The sequence below is a fragment of the Copadichromis virginalis genome, linkage group LG2, assembly GCF_057382275.1.
Source record: "Copadichromis virginalis isolate Kocher_CV1m ecotype Utaka linkage group LG2, C_Virginalis_male_GT1.1, whole genome shotgun sequence".
Classification (NCBI taxonomy): Eukaryota; Metazoa; Chordata; class Actinopteri; order Cichliformes; family Cichlidae; genus Copadichromis; species Copadichromis virginalis.
The window spans coordinates 3,310,892-3,325,781 of NC_140619.1; the positions used below are offsets into that span (position 1 = coordinate 3,310,892).

At 37.1% G+C, this 14,890-nt stretch overlaps 2 protein-coding genes across 2 annotated transcripts; one reads left to right on the top strand and one right to left on the bottom strand.

Annotated features, from left to right (window-relative positions):
• Positions 1–5,940: 5,940 nt before the first annotated feature.
• LOC146716760 (uncharacterized) lies at positions 5,941–11,531 on the top strand. The gene is made up of 7 exons (XM_085468216.1): positions 5,941–5,969; positions 7,451–7,620; positions 7,764–8,108; positions 8,205–8,543; positions 9,531–9,647; positions 10,713–10,786; positions 11,270–11,531. Exons 2-7 carry the CDS (start codon positions 7,578–7,580, stop codon positions 11,333–11,335), a joined length of 984 nt encoding a protein of 327 aa, XP_085324342.1. The 5' UTR covers positions 5,941–5,969; positions 7,451–7,577; the 3' UTR covers positions 11,336–11,531.
• Positions 11,532–11,579: 48 nt separating this feature from the next.
• On the bottom strand, positions 11,580–13,798 carry LOC146716761 (signal-regulatory protein beta-2-like). The gene is made up of 6 exons (XM_085468204.1): positions 13,751–13,798; positions 13,207–13,530; positions 12,772–13,122; positions 12,569–12,685; positions 12,278–12,327; positions 11,580–12,176 (listed from the first exon to the last, which is right to left on the bottom strand). The coding sequence occupies exons 1-6, from the start codon at positions 13,791–13,793 to the stop codon at positions 12,066–12,068; spliced, it is 996 nt and encodes a 331-aa protein (XP_085324330.1). The 5' UTR covers positions 13,794–13,798; the 3' UTR covers positions 11,580–12,065.
• Between the last annotated feature and the right edge of the window lie 1,092 nt (positions 13,799–14,890).

Below are 14,890 nucleotides of genomic sequence, written 5' to 3' on the forward strand. Positions count from 1 at the left end.
ACTTCACATCCTCCTTTGTTGTGGGGTTTTTGTAGCATACTAATTACATCATGGGCCGCCTGGCGCTATTGCCATACGTCATTAGCTGGGTCCGGGTCCAAACTCTGCTTCAGGTCGCAAAGTCAAAGACACATTGCGGCGTCAGTGAGAGTTTAAAAACTGTCTAAATTATTTCATGATCAGTGTGGCTGCTCTACAATTAAGTTTAACATCCAGGCATCCACGAAAAACAGGATTTCTGAAATGTAATGGAGTTATCTCACTAATTGTGCAGTATTATCCTAATATATTAATATTAGGATTAGGGAATCCTAATATTTATCTTATTTTACATTATGTTGCTTTGATAATGTAAAAGAGTCAGGGGGAATAATTTTGTCGTATATTTTGTTTTGGTTTACATAACAATACATACAACAACAAATAAAGTGTTTAGCCCAGCTCTGTTTGCATAGCACACAGGGAAAGTGTCATATCACAGTTCATGAGATAAGAGGATTACAATCTGCTCTGAAGTGGCAAGGCTCACCAACCAGCAAACGTACAGTGACCTTTAATCATCAAAGCACCTGATCTGCTTTTTGCACCAAGGAAGAACTACTGTATCATATGGTAATTGTGTTGATCTGTTGATTTTGTATTTAGTCACTATGTGGTGCAGCTTTTGAATGATCAGATTACAAATTACAGGCTACAAAAAGATTAACACACTTGCAAAAGAGAAAAGAATTTGAAATATTTTATATATATATATGGTGAAAACCCCCCAAACAAAAATACAAACAAAAATATTTAACCACACTTTACCACACAATTTAAAGTCTTACCATTTCCTGAAATTTAGGTGCAAAAAACAAAACAAACAAAACAAAAAGTTAATTTAATGGGAGAAAATGACCACTAATCTCTTTTTTCCTATTTTAATTTTTTAATTATATTTTTAGTGTTAAAAAAAGCATCTAAGTTAAAACAGAAGTCTATGCACCACAACAAAGACTCTTGTTCAGTAGGTTTCAGTTCACTACATAGTTATTTGTGAGTGGGAGTCCAGTAAACTTTGCACGGGACAGCTAATTTGGTGCATCTGCACTGACAATAGTCTCAAGATAGTTACTTCTGTAAAAACATTCTTTGGACAGTTGAAACCACAATCAGCTACCAGAATGTTGGTAAGGAAAAAGTATGAATAGGGCTGATCCAGAAGAATGTTCCAAAGCATAGCACATCATTTATAAAACATGGCTTGAGCGTGCATGGCTCCCAGGATTGATGATGAGACACAGGGCAGAAGCAGCCAAATGAATTCTGTCACAGCTTCAGGTCTTCCAGGAAGGGTTTTCACAAGGTTTAGGAATGTGTTCATGGGAATTTTTGACCATTCTTCCATATGTTACGTTAGACTCCGCCCTGTATGCTAAAGTTACTCCATGATGTTGAAGTCATGACTCTTTGCAGGCCAGTCAACGTCTTTCACACCAAACTCACTCATCTATCTTTATGGACCTTGCTCTGTCATATAGCAACAGGAAAGGGGCCATCCCCAAACTGTTCTCACAAAGTTGGCAGCATGAAATTGCCCAAAATGTCTTTTTATGCTGAAGTATTAAGAATTTCTTCCACTGGAACTAAAGGGCCGGGCTCACTTCCTGAAAAATAATGCCATACCATAACTCCCCCTTACATGGCGTACCACTTCATGGTGGAGTTGCTGTCATTCCTATTTGCTTCCGCTTTGTTATAATACCACTCACAGTTGACTGTGAACCATTTAGTAACAAATGTGACGTCCTATCACCAATGTTCCCTCTAATGTTTCATGTGTCTGAGCGAACGCACAAACTCCCTTGGACCACTGTGAGCGACAGCAGACGTGTGCACTGTGGTCACGCCAGCATCGGATCCATCCAAGTTACATGTTTATTAAAATAATCAAATTACAGCATTTACATCTATGTTAGACTACTTTTAATTAGCCCACTTACAATGAAAAAAAAAATCTAGTTCCTGACCTGTGTAGCATGTTAACACTATTGGAAGTAAAAATAACTTGAACTCCAATTTTGAAAACACAACTTTATTTTTTTTCTTTTTTTTAAATGAAGCTCTGACTTGTATTATGAGTCTGTGGTCTGGGAGAGAGTCTGTAACTCTGTCTGCAAAATACAGGATATAATGACCAATGTTGGGCAATTAATTATATAGTTACTTCTTCAAAAAAGTAACTGAGTTTTGCAAACAACAAAGTATTTTGCAGCTGTTTACCTAAAAATGCAGCCAAGGCGTTTTTTTAACAAACATTTCAAACTATTTACAGAACAATCAGCTGTTCTGCATCAAATCTGATGCCACACAAATTATTTGTGCCGCTCCACAAAATAATTTCTGTCCACTATGAGATGAAGGAGAACAACAGCCTGATACCTGCAGGCCTGACAGCAGCAGATGTGTCACTGCTGTAACACCTGTAACACTCAGCAGGCGCCTCATTGTTCTGACACACACAACAAAACTATTACTTCTATGACTACACTGCACACTAACTACACACTAACTACACAAGATTTGCGCTAAACGTCGCAAATCTCTCACATCTCAAACACGCCACTACTAAAACTTCCTCCCTCCCTAAACAACAAATGCCATGTTTTGATTGGTCGACATGGTACATTTTTCGACCAATAGGAAAGGGTGGGTTCTTTTAATTTTGTTTTTTCTCACAGGCTTTCGAGCCTTTTTTTCTTATAAAACGTTTCTTCCTGCAGTAAATATAAACAACGACAGTATTCAGGAAGAAAAACAAACATTGCAGATATTTTATCATAACTCTGGTTTTACGTGGCCGATCAACACAATTTAATAACTGGTATAAAGTCCTCACTTTGTCCGTCAGTTGTTCCGTCTGTCCTGCTCACATCTCCAGTGGTTGTACACGTTGTCATTAACGTGGCTTCACTCCACATCAGCCGCTTTGCTCGCTAAAACACCGGTGTCGGCACATAAGGACGCTGTCATAGCCTGACAACGACGTTGATTAGCTGCATATACGAATGTGAATCGCATCATTGGCTGGACTGTGGGATAAGGTGGCCTCGTTGTAATCAGCCAGTCACTGACTGACTCACACTGCAAAACAGAATTGTTAAAGTATTAATTTTAATTTCAATTCAGGTTAGATATTTTTTGTGCGCAACGCAGTTTTTTTCTGCGCAGACACCGTGCCAGCAGTGCGCAATTGCGCACGTGCGCAGCTTAGAGGGAACATTGCCTATCAGGATACCACGCTGGAGTTCACTGAGCTGTTCAAAGCAAGCTGTTCTTTTATAAACGCTTGTAGAAGCAATTCTTATTTGTTTGTTTGTTTGTTTATTTATTTGTTTTTGACCAAAAGAACAAAATTCAGTCATTATACATACACTGTAAAATATAAGCTTTAGAAATACAGCCACTGTTTTAAGGATATCTTTCTGTCTTTTAACCACCAATTGGATTTTACCATTTACCCTTCAGAGATATGTGTGTAAAACAAATAATGTGATGGCAGAAAATAACCAATATATTTAAAAACCAATTTCAATTCAATCTTTACAGTGTACATAATTGCAACTAAGTTAAAACAGAAGCCTTGAAAATACTGAAAGTATGTCATAACAGAACCCCTCACCACAACAAAGACTCCTGTTCAGTAGGTTTCAGTTCACTACATATTTGTTAGTGGGAGTCCAGTAAACTTTGGTTGCACAAGGCAGCTAGTCAAAGGAGCTTGCAAAGAAAAGCGTCTGGACTTCTTTAAGTTGCTTGAAGACGTTTCACCTCTCATCCGAGAAGCTTCTTCAGTTCTAAGGTCAAATGGTGGAGAGTCCCAGATATAAACCTAGTGGGAGTGACCCCCCACAGAGGGACAAAAGGACCCCCTGATGACTCTCCACCATTTGACCTTAGAACTGAAGAAGCTTCTCGGATGAGAGGTGAAACGTCTTCAAGCAACTTAAAGAAGTCCAGACGCTTTTCTTTGCAAGCTCCTTTGACTACGATGACCTGGATGACTGAGAACCTTCACAGACACAAGTCAGCTAATTTAGTGCATCTGCACTGACAACAGTCTCAAGATAGTTATTGTAAACAAATTTGAATCCAGTGATACATGTGCTTCCAGTTTTTAAAAGAGAAAAATTCCATAGGTTGGAGGGGTGGTAGAGATGTAATTCATTCAGAAACAGCAGTTAAACTTAACTATGGAGACACCATGCAATGCCTTTTTATACTACTTTTATACTTATTTTTTTGGCGAGTGTTTGGGTGGGTTTATGCAAGAATAACCTAACCCTATAACTTGCTAGTGTTATAGAAAGATCATAACTTGTGATATATGAGAAGTCATGTGTGTTCTTGAGACTTAAGCTAAGTAAAAGTCATTCTAACTTGAGCGAAACAAAAGGACAATTTATGCCCATGTAAATATACAGATAAATTACTATTTCATGGTTTGCCAATAGACTAAGGCAGCATGGAGGGAAATAAAATCAGGGTTTGCTAGAACATAAAATTTTTCCTGTCCAGTTGATAGAAAGATTAATAATTCACACATATAGGGGACACACTAAACTAGGCTGGACCATGTGAATGAGACACATAGTTGCAGGAAGCATCCAGTAGATCTACAGAGATAAGTTGAGAAAGTGCTTACATACATTTTTGATCCCAAAAGAAACAAAAGTAACCATTAAAAAGCCCTCTTATTGCATTATTGTATAAAAGGAGTACTGATATCCTTCTGTTTCAGCTCATGTTTGGCTGTTTCAAGTATGCATGTAAAATAAATTAAATTTAAAAAAAAGACTAAAACCAAATTTATTCTTCAGTGGGGGAAGAAACTGCCTAATAAAGAGCTACTTTAATGTTTTGTTCAACTTTGTGTAGTATTTTGGATGCCTCAGAAAGCAGCTATCCAGATGAGTGGATAGCTGCTTGTATAGTGAATTCAAAGAACCACAGATTTACAGGTTACAGAGGGTTTGTTAGTTTGCAGACTATTTACAGACAGAAAAATAAGACTCTGCTTTTTTCTGCTCTTTTGGGCAATGACCAATGAACATATTATTATTAACTTTGTTTGAAAATACTTTTACTTATTATCTATTTGTTTTCTGTGACGTTCTTCAGATTATCGTTTTAAAGTCACAACACCAAATTTTAAGTACATACATTGTAGCTATGTGAAATGGGGATTGCTTTGCTTGTATTATGGAAAATATGAGTTGCACCATGCACTTGCTGCAGTCAAGTACTTGTGTAGTGACCTCATTTAAACTCCCCCCCCCCCCACAATCATTTCTCACCTCTCAGAGAATTGCTCAATGTGCTGTGGCTTCTTCAACTGTAAGTAGTTTCTTATTATATCATATCAGATTAACAAAAAACATTTTTGGTCACTGATGTTTAAGGGTATCAGCCTCTGAAACAACTGTTCACCGTATTGATATAATTTGCTGTATAGTTTTACTTTCACACTTTCACTTTGACCAGAAATAGAATCAGAATACAGGTTTTTGTTGTTGCTGCTGTTTTGTTTTTAGAATCATGAGCAAGACTTTTAACAGTGATCAGAATATTTTCATGCTTTTAGCAATGTTGAAAGTTTTCTGATCACATTTGAAATTTTACCACACTGTAAAAGTATGATTGTTTTTTTTTAAACTCACACATTCTTTAATAACTGAAGATAACCAGAAAAACCCAACAGATTAAACATGCATTGATCTATGCATTGCATTTAAAATAATTATTTGAAACCTTTTACCAAAATGTTGGGATGTAGATGCATAAAGTATTGTTCTGTAACTTGTAAATCGGTAAAATCCTGATACAAGTACAATCCCAAGAAATTCTGTTTTGCTTCTTTTGACTTTCATTTTTTTCTCTCCAGTACCTTTACTCTCCAGGCTGTCTTCCACTGCCTCCCTACCTTCACGGTAAATAATGTTTAAATATCACAGTCTATGGAGACTCCTGCCTGGTTTTATCTGTCCACCAGTCAATCACCATTAAAAACAAGAAAGGGCTAAGAGCTGATCCCTGTTGTATTAAAATGTACTTTGATCTATCTACAGTGTTGGGAAGGTTACTTTTAAAATGTATTCCAGTACAGATTACAGATTACATGCCCCAAAATGTATTCTGTAACGTATTCCGTTACGTTACTCAATGACAGTAACGTATTCTGAATACTTTGGATTACTTAATATATTATCATGCTTTTTACAACTACGTGAATGTACTATTGCTGTGATCTATTACTTTTACTGAAGGTCCGAACCGTAGTAAAGGGGCTCTGGCTAATATGTCGGGTTCCGTGTCGGGCTGAAAAATAGCTTTACTTTGTTGTGTGGGTCAACTTTTCTTGCGAGAGACAGAGAGAGGCGTTGAAAGGCTGCTCCAACGGAACTTATTGTTTCGGAGGAAAACAGGAACATGGTGTACAGTCGAGTCTTAATAGCTTACTTACAACTGGGCTCGTCAGGCTCTCTTCTTGGCTGCAGTGGTTATTATTATATTTACATGCTTCCAGCTCCCGTTTTTGCTCGATGACAACTCGTACCTTTCCACTCCCCTTTTTCTCCCTCCTCGCGCTCACAGACCCATAACGTGTATGGCAGTCCATTCTCCCTGCAACACGGACTACACTGCCCATGAGGCTACATTCTTTAAAGCAGTAGCATTCTGTCTATTAGCTTAGCACAACAACAACAACGACAACAACAAAAAGGCGCTCTCTCACCCAGGAAACACGCAGAGCGAGAGCGTCACCCTGTAACCATGGCAACCGTAACGCTGCCGCCTGGAACAACAGAACGTAGCTGTCAAACAAAACCCAAACAGTCCTGACCCGCGACAATATGAAACAGGAAAGTACCGCAGTGTAATCCATTTATTTCAACAAAGTAACTGTATTCTGAATACCACCTTTTTAAACGGTAACTGTAACGGAATACAGTTACTCATATTTTGTATTTTAAATACGTAACGGCAGCACATGTATTCCGTTACTCCCCAACACTGTCTATACATCTACGTTTGTAAGATTTTCTTCTAAATATCGGAATGTTTTTCTTCCAGATTCCTTGCTAGCTTGATTATGACTTTGACTGGAAAAAACAAGACACAAATCAGTTTGTGTGCAGTCAAAACAAAACTGCAGCACTTGAGTCGTGCGCCACTAGATTATACTGGCCATCACATAAATAAGTGTGCAGTCTGTGAACACTGAAAACTTTATTCTTTTAATTCATACTTTGACCTATGCTGCCTGGTTATAAGTGTAGAAATTAGTTGTTATTGTTATTCTTCAGTTATACAAGATTAATAAAAGCAATGACCAATGAAAGTTATTCCTGCAGAATCAGCAGCGACAACAACCTGTGTAGATTCACTGTAAATGGTTTGAATTTTACAGGAAGTACATTTTCTGTGCTTCAGCCAATCACAGTGATTTCCACTTGGTAAACCTTGATCAGCTTGTGACTAAATCTTCCTTTGAGTGGGAAGACATCAGTTGTGCAAGAGAAGGTTGAGGTACCACAATGATCGGAAGACTGGTTCCTTTGATTCTTCTAAGTACATTGTGTAAGTTGACTTCACTGAAACATCTGACATTGTAAACAATATAAAACAAAAATCTGTAAGGTTGAGTAATGTTTATATATAGATGATACCTTTTTAAGTGCTTTGTCCTGTCATGTTCTAACCAATTTTTGTTTTGATTTTAGCTTTGACCGAAGGGGATGAGGATCCTTTCCAGAGCTCTATAACTGTGACTAAACTTGGAGATAATGTGACTCTGACATGTAAAATCCCTAGGGATGATGTTGGGTTGTCTTACTGGTATAAGCTGAATTTTGGAAACATGATTGAAACAATTGCCTCAGGAAGTTTTGACAAAATATCACTAAAGGGACCATTTAACAACTCAAGATTCAATTCCACAAAAGTGGGTGATATCTATTCTCTTACCATAACAAATGCAACCAAAGAAGATGAAGCAACTTACTTATGCCAAGGAGGAACGGCATACATAATGGAATTTTTTAATAGCACACTTTTGGTCGTGGATGGTAACGTATTTTAATTTGACTGTTTTTGTCATATCTGCTTCTAAGCCCAAATAATTACAGTTAATGCTATTTCATGACTTTTTATGATTCACACAGATACAAAAACGCTGCAGAAATCTTTCACCGTGAAACAAACTTCAGACGTGGAGTCAGTCCATCTGGGTGATACAATGACTCTGCAGTGTTCGCTCCTCTCTGAGAACAAAGATGACACAGATCAGTGTCCAGATGAAGACAAAGTGCACTGGTTTAAAGGTGGATCAGAATCCCATCCAGGCAGCATTTACCACGGCAGTCTCAGAAATAAAGAGGACGGGAGATGTGACTACAGTCTGTCCAAAACTGTAACAAACTCATCTGATGCTGGGACGTACTACTGTGCCGTGGTGACATGTGGACAGATCCTGTTTGGTGAAGGAACTGAAGTGGAGATAAGTATGTTTTTAAAGTATTATTTTAATATTTGCTTATCTGTACTAGTTGTTGCTGCACTGATTTTGTGAGCATGTAAGAGAGCAATTTAAGTTTGATCGATCTTATATAAACATTATAATGTTCTTAAGCATCACTGGTTTCTTTGCCCTATGAAGTATTTTTTCAGTTTGCAGCCCACATGAGTTGATAAATTCACAGGTGGCATTTAGCTGCCTCTGTGACCTTTGCTTCTTTTTTCTCTGTACTTTTCTGTGTATGTGTTTTATCCCCATTTCCTGCATTGTTCACGTAAAGGCCCCTCTGTTTCAGCTGCTCATGTTGTCTTGTGTACTTCACATGATGATTTTTGTTGTGACAGTGTTGTTCATATGAACACTTAAAATACACCACAATCCAATAGGAAAATTGTATAATAAGAATATGTCACATGAAGTTTACAAGCATGTTAATAAATTAGTTTTGTTTTATTTTTTCAACTGTGTTTAAACTCTCCCAAATATGAACGTGCTGATGTTTAGCAGAGGGGTGGAAATTGAACTAAGCTACACATAGTTCACTAGCCCATTAATCTGGCTTTGTTGTACAGCTGTTACTGTGTAATGTAGGGAAGAAAAAGTGCTCTTGAGGTTGAGGAGAAAAAGGTTGTCTGCAGGCATGTCATGATTTTCAGGGTGGGCCAAGTTCTTTTTAATATAATTGTTCTGAAGTAGTGCTTAGTAAAAGTTGAACGTATACATAAAAAATCATGAATGAATGTCTGAACTTTTATGATAATTTATTACTGCACATGTAGGAAAATGAGTCAATGAAGTGGTTGGAGTCCAGAATGTTTTTTGTTTCTAGCTTTTGTGAAAAGAGTCTTAAAGTCCTAAATATGAAAACAATCATTATACGTACTTAACATAGAACTGATCTGTATGTAGACGTGCACTGTTACACAGACTTGTAAATGAGATGTTAAATGTCTGGGATGTTTTCTCATTCCAGAGGGGTTCCCGCTGGTTACTGTGCTTGTGATACTGCTGACCTGCTCTGTGGTTGTGAATATTGCACTGATTCTCACCAGAAAACAAAAACAAAAACCAGATTGGAAACACAGCAGAGGTAGGTTACTGACACATGCATACACATATGTACGCATGTGCACACACATACAAGCGCGCGAGTAACATCGGGTGTCGCCTTCTGCTGCTGTTGCTCATCTGCTTCAAGGTTCTGCTCAAAATTCAGAGATTCTCTTCCGGATCCCTTGATTATAATGAGTGTTTTTTTGAGTTACTGTTTACTGTCATGCTCGTGATTGGCCATGTCTACAAAATTACATCTTTCAGCACTTTGCGTGAAAGGTTCCAGCTTTGGTTTATTTAGTGGATGGTCCTCTGAGGGGAAAAAAAAGAAGGGGAACAAAGTTTCCAGTTCATGAACTGCAAAGTTTCTGAACTAGTAGAAATTCAAATGTCATATCAGGTAATATTAGTTCAAGTTTTCTCGGCAGTATACCCCAAACATGTTGTTTGTACTTTCACCACCATAGTTTTTTACGAATTATGAATGTCAGAAATGAACTATGTCCCAACTTCCCATAGAGTACATAAACAGAAGAGCTTCTGCTGAGCCTTTTATAGCAATGACAAAAAATTGAGGTGACATTGGGGAAATCCTCACTAATAATGCATGATGTGATAGATTTCAGTCAGAATTAGACATAAACACTAGAGATCTATCAAATCTGTCTTGCGCATTTTCAAACACCAAACCTCAGAAGCCCACTTCCTGGATGAGTCACGGATACAGAAAGCGAAGCAGAAGTCGTATCACGTTTCGTTCTATGACCATGATAGTGACTCCATAGACTAATGCAGCATTGTGGTAGACAGACTTTATTTCTTGATGTAAAAGAACAGGGTGTTCAGAGTATGAATCTTCTGGTGACAGCTAGAGTAGATCAAACTATGAACTGAATGTATCCATCATAATATTTATAGTAAAAAGAACTGAAGCTAACATGACAGCTAACGGAGTCCCTATGCAGTATTAATTTAGTCTTGATGATTAGATTCTTGGTTCTGACCTGGGAAACATTTACATCAAATAGCATATATTTTTAACACTGTTAACATCTCCATTTTAGGTCTTCTGCCAATGGTAATGTCTTCTTTTTATTAACAGGAAAAGTTACAGCCTCCAATCAATCTCCAGTCAGGCAACAGGAGAGATCGACTGTGGATCAGCTGAATAATGTGGTATATAAAATATTAGATTTTCAGACAAACACAGAACCAGCAAGCTTAAAATTTTCGTTAAGAAAAACACTTTTATCATGTGAAATACATGAAAATTGTCAAATGAATCTGAAGCTGAAGTGTAAAATTACAGTGTGGTCATCGATCACCACTGGCATCCCAACAAAAGCTGTAAGAGAGGGGGTTGGATTGGACTGATGAGTCAACAAGAATTGAACTTTGACACAGAGAGACACTCGTTAATGTTCAATTTTCAACTGTACTCTTTGTTTTTTTTCATTTTCCATTTTTTAAAATTTAACACTAAAAAAGTACTTTGGTTATGGTTATTAATTTATATGGTTATTCTTATAGGAAGCAGAGTTTGTGAGGTATTTGCAGTTAACTGTGACTATGTTCTGTGTGTTTTTAACCGTATAATGTAAATCGTAACCAGGCTTGAAATTGATTGTTCAATTACAGTTTGCTCTTACTAATTTGCAGGAGGGTGAAGAAGTGGGAGTAAACTATGCGGCACTTGATTTTCCCTCAAGAACAGCTAAAAGATGAAAGAATAACAGGGAGCTACCGGATGACACAGCATGTACTCTGGAATAAGAGACTACTAGTAAATCTTTCCCCTTTGAAGAAGATATATATATATATATATTACATATTTACTGTGTTAATATTATATGCATGCAATATTGATTAACCACTCAAATGGATAAATACCAATAAATAATCTGCTGTCATTAAAACTATGTTATATGTACCTCATGTGTTCATGATTCATGTATTTGACAAAGACAAGTCACAGTTTATTGTTTTTATTCCTTATTTCAACTTCACAGAAATTATGCTTTAGAGGAGGGGTCTCAAACTCAAATGAGCCGTGGCCACTTCTGTCATCTCATTGGAGGGCCACTTTAAAGTGGCCACTTAAAGGGCCTGTTACACTCTGCTGTCATATTAAATCATTTTTCGTATAATAATTAAAAAAATAATAATTTCTTTACATCAATATGCGGGCCGCAAGTAGAGGTAACGTGGGCCGTAAATGGCATGTGGGCCGCGAGTTTGAGACCCCTGCTTTAGAGTAAAACAAAGCTCATGTTTCCTGAACCTATACTTTTACATTTAAGTTTAACAATACACATAATAGACATAAACACGTGATCATATTACTAATTATATTAATTTATAAAAAAACAAAACAGAAAGCAGCAGGCATGGGATCTGTAACACAATGTGAGTTTTATTTTAAAATTCAGGACATGCTCAAAATTTCCTTTAGCATTCAACTCAACATAGAGAGCACACGGTTCTCAGCAAACTCTGCCCTTCTCGCTCTTGTTTCTCTAGCAGAAAAATTCAGTGCAGCATAGTTTATTTCATCATCAGCTTCAGTCTGCGTAGTAACAAAAAGCAAATAAAATAGTAATTTAGATGAAGATACAAAAATCTTTGGACATATTTAAACTAAATTATAGCATCATTTTCATTACTTACTGGTTGGTGCAAGTTGTCAGTTTGTACTTTCGATACAGCATTTCCTATTCCTTGACATAAAAAAAAATATTATCATGATAAATATATGATAGTGAAATACACTTAATGAGACATTGCCTTCTCAATTTACTGCAGTTACTGAAGTTTCACAAAGATATGATACCCACTCTGGAGCATAATCCATAAAAAAATTGTCATCAGTCGGTTCAATAATTTTTCCTTATGATTTTAAAGTTGAATTGGTTTTATGTTTTTAAAATGCATGAATGTTGAACCACTGTTAACGCTTACCTTTACATTTTTTACATATCCTTCGGTTGCAGATGAAGAAAACGTTTCCAATAACAGAAACAGCCAAACAGACTATTAATATTGTCATTTGAATAAATACTGGTTGTGTTGTTTGCTCTACAAAACAAACAAAAAAAATCAGTTCTTAAAAACATGTTTTGAGTATAACTTCCAGTACGGGAGACAAAATCAGGCACAGGTACCTTGAATATTAAGTATAGTTCCATTTCCAGATATTATTTCCCCACATGTGGCCACAGCGCAGTAGTAAGTCCCAGCATCAGAGGAGCTGACGTTCTTAGAGAAGCGATAAACACATCTTTTCTGAGGGTTAGATCTGTTCTCATATTCATTATGTCTTTTCCCGTCAGTGTAGATGATGTTTGGATGAGATCCCGCTCTGAACCAGAAAACATTATGATCTCCTGGACACGTCTTGTTCTCAGAATCAGAGAAGACTGAACACTCGAGAGTCGCTGTGTCTCCTGAATAGACTGGATTTGATTCCATCTGCTTTTGGACAACGATATAGTTTGATGACCTCTGAGTGTTTCCTGTGTAATACAAAACACAAAGACATTCTTCAAAACATGCTCAGAGATTTTTAAAATGTTTGTAAAAGTAGAACAGTTGAATACCTTTTACTAACAAATACATCCCGCTCCATTCACCACTAACACAACTGCCTTGCTCACAGTGATAGTAGCCCTCATCTTCTTGGACTGTCTTCACAATAGTCAGGTTGCCAAAATGTTTATCAATTTTTGCCTTAAATCTTGATTCAGGAAACTCTGGAGTATAAACAGGCTGTGTAGTTCCATAAAATGTAGCAACTAATTTAAGAGCATCTCCGACACTCTGCTTGTACCACTGGACTCTACTGCTGATCTCTTTAGTAGTTCTAGCACATGTTAAAGTTGCTGCTTCACCAAGATGAGCGGTTTTCACTGGAACCAGAGAATCTGAGTGAAAACAAAACATAGAAAGAAGAATCATGAGGGGAAAATATTCCAACATATTCCAATGTGTGTTTTTACACACACACACACACACACACACACACACACACACACACACACACACACACACACACACACACACACACACACACACACACACAAATCAACATAAATAATTATATTTCAAACATGTGATCAGAGTAAGAAATAAAAAAGCCCTTACAGCCGTCATGGAGAAAAACCAATACCATCCATAATATGACCATCTTGACACTGGTCCTTGTTGAGGCATTTCAGTAGGTTTAAAAGGTGACATGTGCTTGTTTGTTAGAGCATCTGATTGGTTGAAGCATCTGATTGGTTAACACAGAACAGACTTAAAAGTACACTTCCTGTCACACTGATCTTAACATTTTTTGCCTCTTTTTCATCTTCTTCTGCAGTCTTTCAGATGTCTGTCTGATAGTAGTTCATGTTGTCAGATGTTAAACACAGGAAAAGCAAATGGCAATTCTACTCCGGGTTGTAATACGTGCTGCAAGAAATACATCAAATACATCAAACTCTGCACTACAGAGTAAGTTTACTATCTGTATTTTTTCATTGGTGCGGGGCAATAACATTTTGTTCGTCATAAGATCTGAAGAGCAGGATGAACAAATACTATATGGTTTAGCTTTAGTGGACGAAATTACACGAAAAGCAGCAGCAGATATTTTGTTAATATCATATAAATTATTCCTATGGTGGAGCTATAGGTAAAGCCAGAATCATGCCAAGTGCAAGATCTCAACCATCACCTGCCTGGACAACAGCAGCACCCATGTGAGGATGCTCTCCCCTTAATACACAGAGTGGTTTCAAAGCAGAGCAACCTGGGCCTCAGCACCTCGCTTTGCACTAGGATACCAGACCTCTTTAACAACAGACCCTAGAACATCAGTATGTTCTGGGGTCAGTAGAGATGAAATTAAGTTTTCTGTTGTCAAAGACAGTTTTTCTTAATCTGGCTCTGTGCAAATTTTCCATTAAGACTGACATGCAATTCAATATTTTTTATAATTTTTTTAACCCCATTGACTCCAGAATTTACAAGGTTAATACTGAGGTGGCAAAATATGCATACAGGCTAAAATTCAATTCATCCAAATTATTGTTATTTATGCAGCACCAACTGACAACAACAGTCCAAAAGAGAAAATATCAGTGAGAAATGGTTCTGTGGAGGAAATGACTGATGTGTTTGATTTTTTAATTAATCATTTATACAGCGTTACTCATCTTTACTATATAATTTATAGCTACAGATATAAATGTTTATTTTTGTTTAACAACCCCATATATAATGTGTTCATGGTATCAT

Excerpts from the sequence above, each read along its gene's own strand:
- LOC146716760 (XM_085468216.1), top strand. The coding sequence starts at position 7,578 with ATGATCGGAAGACTGGTTCCTTTGATTCTTCTAAGTACATTGT. Across the intron at positions 8,109-8,204 it reads CACACTTTTGGTCGTGGATG|ATACAAAAACGCTGCAGAAA; the intron begins GTAACGTATTTT and ends TGATTCACACAG. Across the intron at positions 8,544-9,530 it reads AGGAACTGAAGTGGAGATAA|AGGGGTTCCCGCTGGTTACT; the intron begins GTATGTTTTTAA and ends TTCTCATTCCAG.
- LOC146716761 (XM_085468204.1), bottom strand. The coding sequence starts at position 13,793 with ATGGTCATATTATGGATGGTATTGGTTTTTCTCCATGACGGCT. Across the intron at positions 12,686-12,771 it reads AACTATACTTAATATTCAAG|AGCAAACAACACAACCAGTA; the intron begins GTACCTGTGCCT and ends TTTGTTTTGTAG. Across the intron at positions 12,177-12,277 it reads CTGACAACTTGCACCAACCA|ACTGAAGCTGATGATGAAAT; the intron begins GTAAGTAATGAA and ends GTTACTACGCAG.